Source organism: Lepidochelys kempii, chromosome 1, assembly GCF_965140285.1.
Source record: "Lepidochelys kempii isolate rLepKem1 chromosome 1, rLepKem1.hap1, whole genome shotgun sequence".
NCBI classification, from domain to species: Eukaryota; Metazoa; Chordata; order Testudines; family Cheloniidae; genus Lepidochelys; species Lepidochelys kempii.
The window spans coordinates 323,986,416-323,998,751 of record NC_136380.1 but is presented as its reverse complement, the minus strand read 5'-3'; the positions used below and the strand labels follow the sequence as shown (position 1 = coordinate 323,998,751).

Genomic DNA, 12,336 nt, shown 5'->3' with positions numbered 1-12,336 from the left:
TTTTAAGATGGGTCAACCAGATCTGCATGCAGTATTCCAAGTGTAGGCATACTATGCATTTATATACTGGCAATATGATATTTACTGTCTTCTTATCTATCCCTTTCCTAATGGGTCCTAATATTCTGCTCACTTTTTTGAGTGCCACCGCACATTGAGCGAATGTTTTTAGAGAACTATCAATGATGCCAAGATCTCTTTGATTGGCAACAGCTAATTTAAACCACATCATTTTGTATGTATAGTTGGGATTATTTTTTCCAATGTGCATTACTTTGCATTTATTAACACTGAATTTTGTCTGCTGTTTTGTCACTCAGTGGATGACTGGGTTTAGTGAGATCCCTTTGTGACTCTTCACAGTCAGCTTTGCACTTAACTATCTTGAATAATTTTGTGTCATCTGCAAATGTTGCCACTTCTCTGTTCACCCTCTTTTCCAGATCAATTATGAATATGTTGAACAGCACAGCTTCCAGTACAGATCCTTGGGTTACTCCACTATTTACCTTTCTCCATTGTGAAAACTGACTATTTATTCCTACCCTCTGTTTCCCATCTTTTAACCAGTTATTGATCCAATGAGAGGACCTTCCCTTTTATCTTACTTTGTTTAAGGGCCTTTGACATAGGACCTTGTCATAGGCTTTCTGAAAGTACAAGTACACTATATTAGCTGGATCACCCTTGTCCACATATTTGTTTGACTCCTTCAGAGAATTCTAACAGATTGGTGAGACATGATTTCCCTTTACACAAGCTGTGTTGACTCTTCCCCCAACATATCATGTTCATCTCTGTCTCTGATGATTTTGTTCGATGGTAGTCATAGAATCATAGAATATCAGGGTTGGAAGGGACCCCAGAAGGTCATCTAGTCCAACCCCCTGCTCAAAGCAGGACCAATTCCCAGTTAAATCATCCCAGCCAGGGCTTTGTCAAGCCTGACCTTAAAAACCTCTAAGGAAGGAGATTCTACCACCTCCCTAGGTAACGCATTCCAGTGTTTCACCACCCTCTTAGTGAAAAAGTTTTTCCTAATATCCAATCTAAACCTCCCCCACTGCAACTTGAGACCATTACTCCTCGTTCTGTCATCTGCTACCATTGAGAACAGTCTAGAGCCATCCTCTTTGGAACCCCCTTTCAGGTAGTTGAAAGCAGCTATCAAATCCCCCCTCATTCTTCTCTTCTGCAGGCTAAACAATCCCAGCTCCCTCAGCCTCTCCTCATAACTCATGTGTTCCAGTCCCCTAATCATTTTTGTTGCCCTTCGCTGGACTCTCTCCAATTTATCCACATCCTTCTTGAAGTGTGGGGCCCAAAACTGGACACAGTACTCCAGATGAGGCCCCACCAATGTCGAATAGAGGGGAACGATCACGTCCCTCGATCTGCTCGCTATGCCCCTACTTATACATCCCAAAATGCCATTGGCCTTCTTGGCAACAAGGGCACACTGCTGACTCATATCCAGCTTCTCGTCCACTGTCACCCCTAGGTCCTTTTCCGCAGAACTGCTGCCTAGCCATTCGGTCCCTAGTCTGTAGCTGTGCATTGGGTTCTTCCGTCCTAAGTGCAGGACCCTGCACTTATCCTTATTGAACCTCATCAGATTCCTTTTGGCCCAATCTTCCAATTGGTCTAGGTCCTTCTGTATCCTATCCCTCCCCTCCAGCGTATCTACCACTCCTCCCAGTTTAGTATCCTCCGCAAATTTGCTGAGAGTGCAATCCACACCATCCTCCAGATCATTTATGAAGATATTGAATAAAACCGGCCCCAGGACCGACCCTTGGGGCACTCCACTTGATACCGGCTGCCAACTAGACATGGAGCCATTGATCACTACCCGTTGAGCCCGACAATCTAGCCAGCTTTCTACCCACCTTATAGTGCATTCATCCAGCCCATACTTCCTTAACTTGCTGACAAGAATACTATGGGAGACGGTGTCAAAAGCTTTGCTAAAGTCAAGAAACAATACATCCACTGCTTTCCCTTCATCCACAGAACCAGTAATCTCATCATAAAAGGCGATTAGATTAGTCAGGCATGACCTTCCCTTGGTGAATCCATGCTGGCTGTTCCTGATCACTTTCCTCTCATGCAAGTGCTTCAGGATTGATTCTTTGAGGACCTGCTCCATGATTTTTCCAGGGACTGAGGTGAGGCTGACTGGCCTGTAGTTCCCAGGATCTTCCTTCTTCCCTTTTTTAAAGATAGTCTATCTATTCCATTCCAAAGGCAGTAGTGTAGTGGTTCTAGGGTATAAGCCTCACGTGTGTAATTTAATATCAACCTATTTTGAGTAGCTGCCCACTATATTCTTTTGTCAGCCAGAATGGCTGCCTGTAAGCAGCGTAAAGCATTCCCTTCCCTCAGGTAATTGTGGCCTGGGGGGTAAGAGTGTGATCTGGGATTGAGCCTAGATCTCTCGAATGGCAGAGCAATGCTTTATCACTGATCCACCAAGCTGGGCTCCTAGGTAAGGACTTTTAATGTATTTTTATTAGAACTTTGGAGCTTCTATGATATTGTACAGCACTTGCAAACTTCTCACTAATCTGCTGCATGTAGAGTGAAGCCTCTACTCCCATGCACTAGTGGGTTATAATTAAAGACCAAGGCAGTTTTACCTGAGTAAGGGTTTGAGGAGTGGGGCCATTGTGCTGTTGCATACTAGCTTACAGTACTAGATGAGTGACAGTGGGCTCTGAAAACCAGTTATCTCACCCAACAAGCATCATCTCTGTTCTTTAAATTAAGCATTGTATGCAGTGTATAGGAATGTTGTGCAAAAACTAAATGAGGAACACGTTTTCTTTTCTTTTGAAAGACCAAAATATGCATTATTGGATGAATGTACGAGTGCTGTAAGCATTGATGTTGAAGGAAAGATATTCCAAGCTGCAAAAGGTTCTGGGATATCCTTGCTTTCTATCACACACAGACCTTCTCTTTGGTGAGTATATCCAAGTACTTACAATGGGGGGTTATTTTTAGCTTTCTACCAGATGATAGACTCGCTTTTCTTCTGTGCTCCAGTACACTTGTTAAATCAATATCTATGCTCCTTTTAAGATAACTTGACTACAATAATAGACATGGAACTGCATTTAGCATTGATTTTCTCCCTTTTATGTACACCTATTTATTTCCTTTTTTTTAATGCATTTGAATTTTTCACTCTTAATAGCAACGTGCAGATAGTGAAAGAGCCAATTAATTAATACATCATGTCACAGCTGCAGCAAATATCACAATATTATTCTGTAAACATGAAGGGAAAAGATAAATAGAATGGCTACTTCTCAGGCAGGTTGTCCATTGCTTGGAAGAAGAAGATGGCCAATATGTCACCAATATAATCTCCTCCTTTGTCTTTCACAAGTAGGGTGACCAGATGTCCCTATTTTTTTTTTAGGGACAGTCCTGATTTTTGGGTCTTTTTCTTATATAGGCTCCTATCACCCTCCACCCCCTGTCCCGATTTTTCACACTTGCTGTTTAGTCACCCTATTCACAAGGAGGAACAGACCCATCATTTATAGCATCAATTATGCATTCTAATCCTGCAATGTTTTTTACCTCTCAGTGCACCCCCAAGCAGGAAATCTGTTACTAAATGGGAACCGTTAGTTCTCAAGTCCAAGTTCTCCACTGCCACCTTCTTTTTTTATCCTGTGACAAAAGGCTTTGTGCCCTCTTGACCTCACAGTTGAAATATGCTGTATTACTGTCCCATTCCCTTAGCTTCTCTGAGAAAAGGATTGCTTCCGCCATATTCCTCCCTAGTCAGTGAGACTAGTCACAGAGCAGAAAGTAAAGCATGTGTAGGATTGGGGCCTAAATTATGAAAAAAACTCAAATGACAGGAAATCTGGAAAAATAGAAGTTTACCACCCCCAAGCTCAGCTCCCATATTCCACTTATTTTTAAAAGAGATTAGATTATATTAAAAATAAAAAAACGATTTAAATATAAAAAAGGGCAAGCTTATTTTAAAATCACTGGATAAGAAAGCAAGTATCTAGTTAAATATGGGAGTGGGGGAGAGGTGTCTAGCCTACAAGAGAGTGAGACCCCAGAGGGAGCTTCTATGTATTGGTTTGGATTGAAGGTCTTTGGAGGTCTGTGTCCCCACTGTTTTTACTTCTTTTCAGATAATTATGCTGGTCAGGCAGGTTTCCAGTTCCTCTTGTAATCTCCATTTGTTTATCAAAATTATCAACTGATCTGATCGTTTGATAGCAAGAGAGACAAATTTTAATACATCCATTTCATAAACTTGTGGGGAATAAACACTGTGTGTATTGGTCTTGAATGGGAAGAAAGAAGTACCAAATTCTGAGATTTAGACTTAAAACGTCTTCAACTCAGCTATGCTTCCCAGGGTATTGCCAGGCAGAGACAGAAGATCAGATTATGAACTGTTCTCTCTTCCTCAAGGATAACACTGGACAATACCAGTTATTTTATGTTTCATGCAGCAGATAGTCTGAGATGGCTGATTAATGCTGTCTGGGAGAGCAGCCAATTTTCTTCTCAGGACAGTGTCTTCTTTCTAATTTATGTGTCTTTTGGGAGTGGGTATAAGAGGATTGGTTAAACAATCTGTGCTATACAGAACAATGCATGTGAAGTGGTCATTATAATGATACAATTCTATCTCATCTGCTGATTATGTCATAAACGTGGAAGTTTATTAATTTATCAAATCTCCTTTATGGAATTACATGACTTTGATAATCACCACTTTGTGATGTAGTTCGACATCAATAAACTTCCTTTCAATTACCCAGCTCATAACAGCACATCTGCTGGAAACCCCACCCCCCCATGTTCTTAAGTATCTGTATGTGTCTTGAAAAAGTCAATGTGCAAATCTTGTAATATTTCTTTGAGCACACGCCCTGCTGCTGATTGAAAGATCTATGACACCTGTGCTGAGTTGTTTTTTTTTCCACTACTTGCAAATCAAGGGACACTGGAGAACTGAAGGGTTTGGACAGGCAAAGCTTACAGTCAGGGCTTGAAATTCAGGAAAAATGACATGCAACGTAAAATAAATACAGTCGCACCAATAGCATTCTGATGCACTCAGTCCTGCAAAATATCGGGACCTGTGGACTTTCTGGTAGGAAGGTATAATATCACATAGAAAGTAACAAAGAAAATTAAATGGTCTATATGCTCCCTCCATTCTGTGGAGTGGAAGGGGTCATTTTATATAAATGGGGGCTTGGGCTTGTGTAGAGGTCCCATAGCTGTGGAGTTGTGATGTCCTTGTGTGAAGGGGACTCCCTGCAGCATGAGGCATTCTGCTCAGGTAAGCGTACATAGAGAGCAGCTGCCGATTCTCTTCAGGTGGGTGGGCAGGAGAGAAGGATTTTCCTTGGCTGGTTGAGGTGGTGTAGAGGTCTCGGCTGCTTTGGTGAGTGCAGCCAGGAAAGAGGGCTCCCTGCTGCCATTCCCCTATGACAGAGAGCCCCAGATGCTGCTGCTGTTACAGTATCTGAAGAAACAGGGCTTTGCCGGGCAGCACAGCCTCAGCCACCATTGCCATTCCTTGTTGGGCAGCCAGGAAGTGGGAGACAGCAACCTCCACCCCCTGAAGCCAAAGGCCCTGGGGTAGCACCCCTAATAACCCAGTTGAGGGTGCCCACCAGCACCACCTCAGCAGGGAGCTCTGAGAGGGCGGGGGGCTCAATTGCTGCAAACCGTGGCTTGTCTTTGTCTACACTCAGGGGTCAGCACCAGTGCAGCTACGTAGACTGCTGACCGGCAACTGCTGAATCCCTGTGTAGGCAAGGCCTTAGGGTAAGTCCCAGTGACTTTCAATGAGACTTAGGCTACAAAGTTCTGAAGTCTCTTTTTGAAAATGGGACTTAGGCTTCCAAGTCACATACTTGCTTTTAAAAGCTTTTCCCAGTGACTGTAAAAACGGCCCATCCTCAGCCATGGTGGTATTGCAGCGTGAAGATGTTTTATACAAAAGTGCCTGGCTCAAAGTCTGCCTTAAGGCACTTAACACCCAGGAACCTCAAACCTTACTTACAAAAATGTCCCTAAAGCCATTACTAATATTTTAAATTCTTCTGCAGGAAGTACCATACTCACTTGTTGCAGTTTGATGGAGAAGGAGGCTGGCGTTTAGAACAATTGGACACTGCTATCCGCTTATCACTCAATGAGGAAAAACAAAGACTAGAATCCCAGCTTGCAGGAATTCCTGAAATGCAGCAGAGACTGAATGAACTTTGCAAAATCTTGGGAGAAGATTCAGTGCTTAAAACAATGGATAAAGAGGAATAAATATCTTAATTTATGTTTGATATTTTTAATTATTTTTAGTTAAAAGCTTTATAAATTTAACACTTGTTTGCATGCATTGTGGTAGGCTTAGAGCATAGAAAAAAGTAGTCAGCAAAAAATAGGGCTTTATAAGATTTTAGCATTTTGGTATTAAGGAAGAACGTAGTTTGAACCCTGAAAAGTAGATCAGCAAATGCACTTTGTACAAGATTAGTCATGAGAGCTTACAGTAATTCCTAGTGAAAGCCCAATTCACCTTTGTTACCGGCACAGTTAGATGTGCTTGGTGAATTCTTGCTTGGGAGTTGATGGGCAGAATGTGCTCTCATGACAGAATGCCCTGTGCATATGATATGCCTGCTAAACAAAGCAAATCTGGCAGCATGGAGCAATGCAAGGCAGGTTTTGGGTGAGTATGCACATGCATGCAAAAATCTAGTTTGGGTACAAGGAAACATTTTCCTGTCTATGTGAAACCGATCTGTTCCTCAGCTGAGCTGTATGCATGTTGTTAGTTGCATTTCCCTAGGAAATAACAACATGACAGGCAGCCCAGAAAATAACTGTCATAACAGCAGCCATCCAACTGTCCTTTCAACCAATTAACAGGGCTTTAACAAGACAGATAATACACATGTAGAGTACAGAATGCCACAATGCATAATTTAAGAAGCCTTTTTTCCTCAGGACATGTACATTAATTCCTAGTAACCTTTCAAGGGATTATGAATGTGAATGCCCATTATACAGTATACTCTGGTAGGCAAGGCATTGGATCCTGAGTCAGACTCAGGTTCTGTTCCTGGCTCTGCCACTGACCTGCTGTGACCTCGAGCAAGTCACTACCCCTCTCTGCCTCATTTCCCTATCTATAAAAAGAGGATAAGACGACTCACCAGTGTAAGGCACTTTGTGATCGATGGATGAAAAGACCTATCTAAGATCCAGGTCTTTTTATTAATGCACCCTTTAGTTTTCATAAGCTACCACCCTGATAATAAAAATGCCCAGCAATTAGAGTTCTTTAAAATGTTACAGCCCTGTGTAACCATCAGTTAATGCCCACAGCCCCTCAGAAAGGTGAATAAACATTGCTATCCTCACTTACAAATGGGAGAACACACAAGTTTGCAGCCATGTTTTCAGAAGTCTCTAATTTTTTTTTACCTCAGTGGGAGCTGTGGTTGTTCTGAACCTCTTGACAGTCAGCCTGAAGGTAGCTCAAATGCAGCATGCTTCTGGAAACATTGACCTTCTTAGCACCTCGCTCAAGGCCAAACATGCAGTGAGTCAGGGTGAGAGACGGGAATAGATTTGAAGCGCTCTCAAGTTCCAGTTCCTCGAGAACACAGTGCCTTTGACCTTCCAGATAAAAGGTTTGCTGCATCCATATTTTACTTGACAGCAGCACAAGGGTAGATGAGACAGGATGAAGAGAGAGTGCAGTCCAGAAATGTGCAACAATCCCTTCCCCTTCTGGTACAACAGGCCACTCATAATGGACAGCTCTGGAAGGTAGAATAGGAAGGGATGGCTTTTGAAAGTGTTTAGTCTGCTTTGAGGAAACAAGAGAGGCTAAGCAGAGAGAAATTGGATCTGAAGTTTGGTGGGTCTGTTTTAAAAGGAAAACAGTTAATTGTTAGGGGATTGCTGTGTGACCGGTGCTTTGCAGGCTGACAAAGCCCCGTTGCAAAACACAGGCGATGTATTAAGGCTCAGGGAGGGTTTAGGCCATTTGCTTAGCTGTAGTCACTGCTAGCTCTTCCATGGGGTACTTCAGACTGGAGTTGCATTGACATTAGTCGCAGAGACGGAAGCTCAATACGCTTGTGCTAGAAAAGACTCCAAAACGCCAGCAGTTTGCCACTGCCCTTAGCTGCGGTTCCTGTCAGGAGATCAGCTGTCATTCCTGCTAGTGCTCCACAGAGGACTCCAGCGCCATCCTGACTGTGCCCCATTTCTGGTTAGCGCCACCCACTTTTCACAGTTCAAGAATAGTTGTTGTTTTGTGGCAACGCAGCCACCTAACAGACATTTATCTGTACCTAGAGATTGCAGCATCTGAGCCACTCACAATCTGTAATATCCTTAGCCTCACAACACCCTGTGCAGGGGAGAAGTGCATTGTACAAAAAGACAATGTGACTTGTTCAAGGTCCCAAAGGAAGGGTGGGGTAAGCAGGGAATTGAACCCTCAGTGAGATCAGCCAGCCAGCTAGCTCAGGAGGCAGGAATGATACATGACCCCTCACCCCTTGTCTCTGCCTCTGTGGGCACTGCCCTTTCAGAGTCATTTCACACCATGAGTGTCGAGTCTCAGCAACAGGGTGTGCAGAAGACCCCTCCTTGTCCCACATTCTCAAAAGGTGTTTAGGCTCCTAACTTCAATTAATTTCTCTGGAAGGTGGGAGCCTACATATCTTCAAGGGACTGGGCCCTTGTGCCTATTTTTCCCCTTGCACGCCCATGCAGAGCTAGCCCCAGCTGAGCTCATTGGTTTAAGGAATTTCATGTGCTAAAATCATAATGGAACCAGGGCCAGATGCTGGATTGTGCAGAGCACTTCTGGGTGGGCTGTGAACACCCTCAAACCCTGTTCAAATTAATGGAAACTCAGGGTACTCAGCACTTCACAGGATCTGACTACTACAGGAGAAAAGGCCTTGAGCAGAATTAATATAATCTCAGGAATGGGGAAAGGTGTTATCTGGAAAAAAATTTAAAATACAAATTATCCAGCAAAACTAATTCATTGAAGGTCAGGGGTTTGTTTTGTTTTAAACATGTTTAAAAACAGTCTCTGCTCTCTGGCTATTAACACTGTAACTGCAATGAATGTTTGCTTTACTGATCAGTTTTGGTTCTATGCTAATTTCATCATTTAGGGCTGGATTCTAGTCTCATAGATCAAACTCCATTAAAATCAAAGGGAGTTGTGTTTGCACGAGGAAAGCAGGATTGGAGAATTTGCAATAGTAACTTCCTCCCTAAAGCCACTAAAATGATTTTAATTCTATAATATCCTTTCGGTAAACTCAAATTTATCTTTGCGCATGTGCAAGTCTTTTTATAAACTTATGTCCAGAGGTTTCAACAATATAGGGTATAGAATGTTTATAAAGTTTAAAATGAATGAATTGCTCAATCAAAGTTGTCTTTGTTCTGTTTACATTTGGTTTAATGCCCTTTAAAAGCAGATCATTTTTAATGCAATAAATTATGCTTTACAGTTGTAATTTATTTCAACACCAAATAAATTCATGGCATTTGCTTTACAATTGTACTGTTATTTTTGAACCATTCAAAAAGCAGTCCAAGGAGCACGTGAGATCTCTGCCTGCACTATACTAAGAGAGCACCCAGATAGGGCTGGAGTGGCACTACATTCCTGAAAGAGGTAAAAACTTCATCGGATTTTTCAGTTTTTGAAGAGAGAACCTGCATTTCCTTCATAGAAGAGTAAAGGGCTCAGATCCACAAAGGTACCTAGGCACCGAATGCTCCTTGATTTCAAAGGGAGTTAGGTGCCTAACTATCTTTGAAGCTGTGGGCTTTGCTGTCTAGGACAGACTGAAGTGACAGGCTGCTGCTTGGCTTCTCACATCCCAGGCCAGCCAGCTTTAGGTTGGAATTGATCTGTGACAGGAATGTAGCCACCATTTGCAGTGAGGTTTAAGGGAGAGGGTTTGACACTGTGTGAGAGCAGCACAGGCAGGATCAGCTGAAATTAGCGAGAGGAGTCTCAAAGGCTGTCAGGGCAAGTTTTAACCCTACGGCACCAGCATGAACTACTAGTATCGGGACTTTCCAAACATCCCATACAAACAGGGCCAGATTAAACTTTTGTGGGCCCAGCGCCAAACCTATTTGTGGACCCCCATGGAGGCAATGGAGCATGGCGGGGAGAGGTCAGTCCCCAGAGCGAGGGGCCAGCCAGGGGCAAGGCATGGCAGGGACGGCCCCAGCCCAGTGCGAGGGCACTATTTATACACTGGCAGTTGCCAGAGACAGTGGTCCGCCCGACCCTGTGCTACCAGCATGCCCCTTCCCCTTGAGGCATGCTGGCAGCACGCAGCTCGGGCCACGCAGCCCCCCTGCCCATGACCAGAGCCCCCACTTGACCCACTATGCCCAGCGCCCCACCAGATCCCCTCCTCACGAATGCACAGCACCCTGCACAACACCACCCCTGCCACAGCCCCACCACAACTGCCCGGCACCCCACACAGACCCCCCACTCCCTAGTGCCCCAACACACACATCTACCCTGCCCTCTCACAGCCCAGTACCCATCCCCCCACCAAGAAACTCCCCCACACTCTGCCTCCTGGCGGCAGTCACCCGCCCTGCTGAGAGGCAACTCTGGCACGATAAGCCAGACCAGGGCCTGCGTCGGCCGGGCTCCCTCAAGACCACTTGCCTGGAGGGACCCAACTAAGCCCCCTACACTTTGTTCCCGCCCCCCACTGGCTGAGACTGTCCAGGCTTCTGCACCAGTCCCAGGCGGCTCGGCTCAGCTCCAGGGAGACAGGCGGGGCCTCACAGGTGGTGGGAAGCAGAGACTGCCTGGAGCCGGATGTGCACTGGGGTCCGGCAGAGAGGAGCAGGGGAGTGGGGCCAGGGGGCGGAGAGGAGTCCCCACCCAGCCGGCAGGCAGGCCAAGAGGAGCATTTGGTGGGCAGGGGGAGTGAAGTCTTGGGGCTCAGTGCAGTGCAGGCTGGGGCCCCTTCTGAGCATGGGGCCAGCTGGGGCCATTGTAAACCCAGCACTGCATGCAAACTACTTGCTCAACACATTTGCTGTTGTGTTGTGGACACCCTGAGCCCATGCCCCAAAGGGTTAACTAGTCCTAAAAGAGACAGGACACTCATGAAAACCCCCTAAGCTTATTTTTACCGGCTTAGATTAAAACTTCCCAAGGTACAAACTATTTTACCTTTTGCCCTTGGACTTTATTGCTGCCACCACCAAGCATCTAACAAATATATAACAGGGAAAGAGCCCATTTGGAAACATCTTTCCCCCCAAAATCCTCCCCAAACACTACACCCCCTTTCCTGGGGAAGGCTTAATAAAACTCCTCACCAATTTGCATAGGTGAACACAGATCCAAGCCCTTGGATCTTAAGAACAATGAAAAAGCAATCAGATTCTTAAAAGAAGAATTTTAATTAAAGTAAAAAGAATCACCTCTGTAAAATCAGGATGGTAAATACCTTACAGGGTAATCAGATTCAAAACATAGAGAATCCCTCTAGGCAAAACCTTAAGTTACAAAAAGACACAAAAACAGGAATATACATTCCATTCAGCACAGCTTATTTTCTCAGCCATTTAAAGAAATCAGAATCTAACGCATATCTAGCTAGATTACTTACTAAGTTCTAAGACTCCATTCCTTTTCTGTTCCCGGCAAAAACCGCACAGACAGAGAGAGCCTTTGTTTCTCCCCCCTTTCAGCTTTGAAAGTATCTTGTCTCCTCATTGGTCATTTTGGTCAGGTGCCAGTGAGGTTATCCTAGCTTCTTAACCCTTTACAGGTGAAAGGGTTTTTCCTCTGGCCAGGAGGGATTTTAAAGGTGTTTACCCTTCCCTTTATATTTATGACACCCCTGGCCCCAGATCTCCTGAGTGAGCAGCTCCGGGGAAGGCCATATCGAGGCTTGGGGGAGGCGAGTGGGTGAGGCAGATTGGAAATGAATTCATCTATCACATTCTGGGGTGCAATCCAGACTTGTGAGGGGTGGTGTCACCATCTTCTCCCTGCAACTTGGGTGCCTCACAATGCTTTGTTGTTCTAACTCCCATTCTGGACTGCCCACAAACAGCCAGAGAGCATGCAGGTCACACCCTGAGTGTCTGTGTATAGCTACAGCCCTGGTACAGCAACACTGACCCCAGCAGCCTGTCAGCAATGCACCAGCCACACTCTGGCTTCCATCAGCCTTTGTTACTACTTGCAGGGTGACCCCAACCATAGGCACTGACCTAGGAGTCCAGGAGGTGCTAGAACCCTGC

The 12,336-nt window shown here is 44.7% G+C and overlaps 1 protein-coding gene across 1 annotated transcript in view; it reads left to right on the top strand.

Annotated features, from left to right (window-relative positions):
• The window catches only part of ABCD2 (ATP binding cassette subfamily D member 2), a 67,823-nt gene extending 58,249 nt beyond the window's left edge, over positions 1 to 9,574 (top strand). The window contains exons 9-10 of the mRNA XM_073328418.2: positions 2,840 to 2,965; positions 6,108 to 9,574. Of these exons, the coding sequence (XP_073184519.1) occupies positions 2,840 to 2,965; positions 6,108 to 6,318 (337 nt within the window). The 3' untranslated portion in view covers positions 6,319 to 9,574. The remainder of the gene's footprint in view (positions 1 to 2,839; positions 2,966 to 6,107) is intronic.
• The last annotated feature ends 2,762 nt before the right edge of the window (positions 9,575 to 12,336 follow it).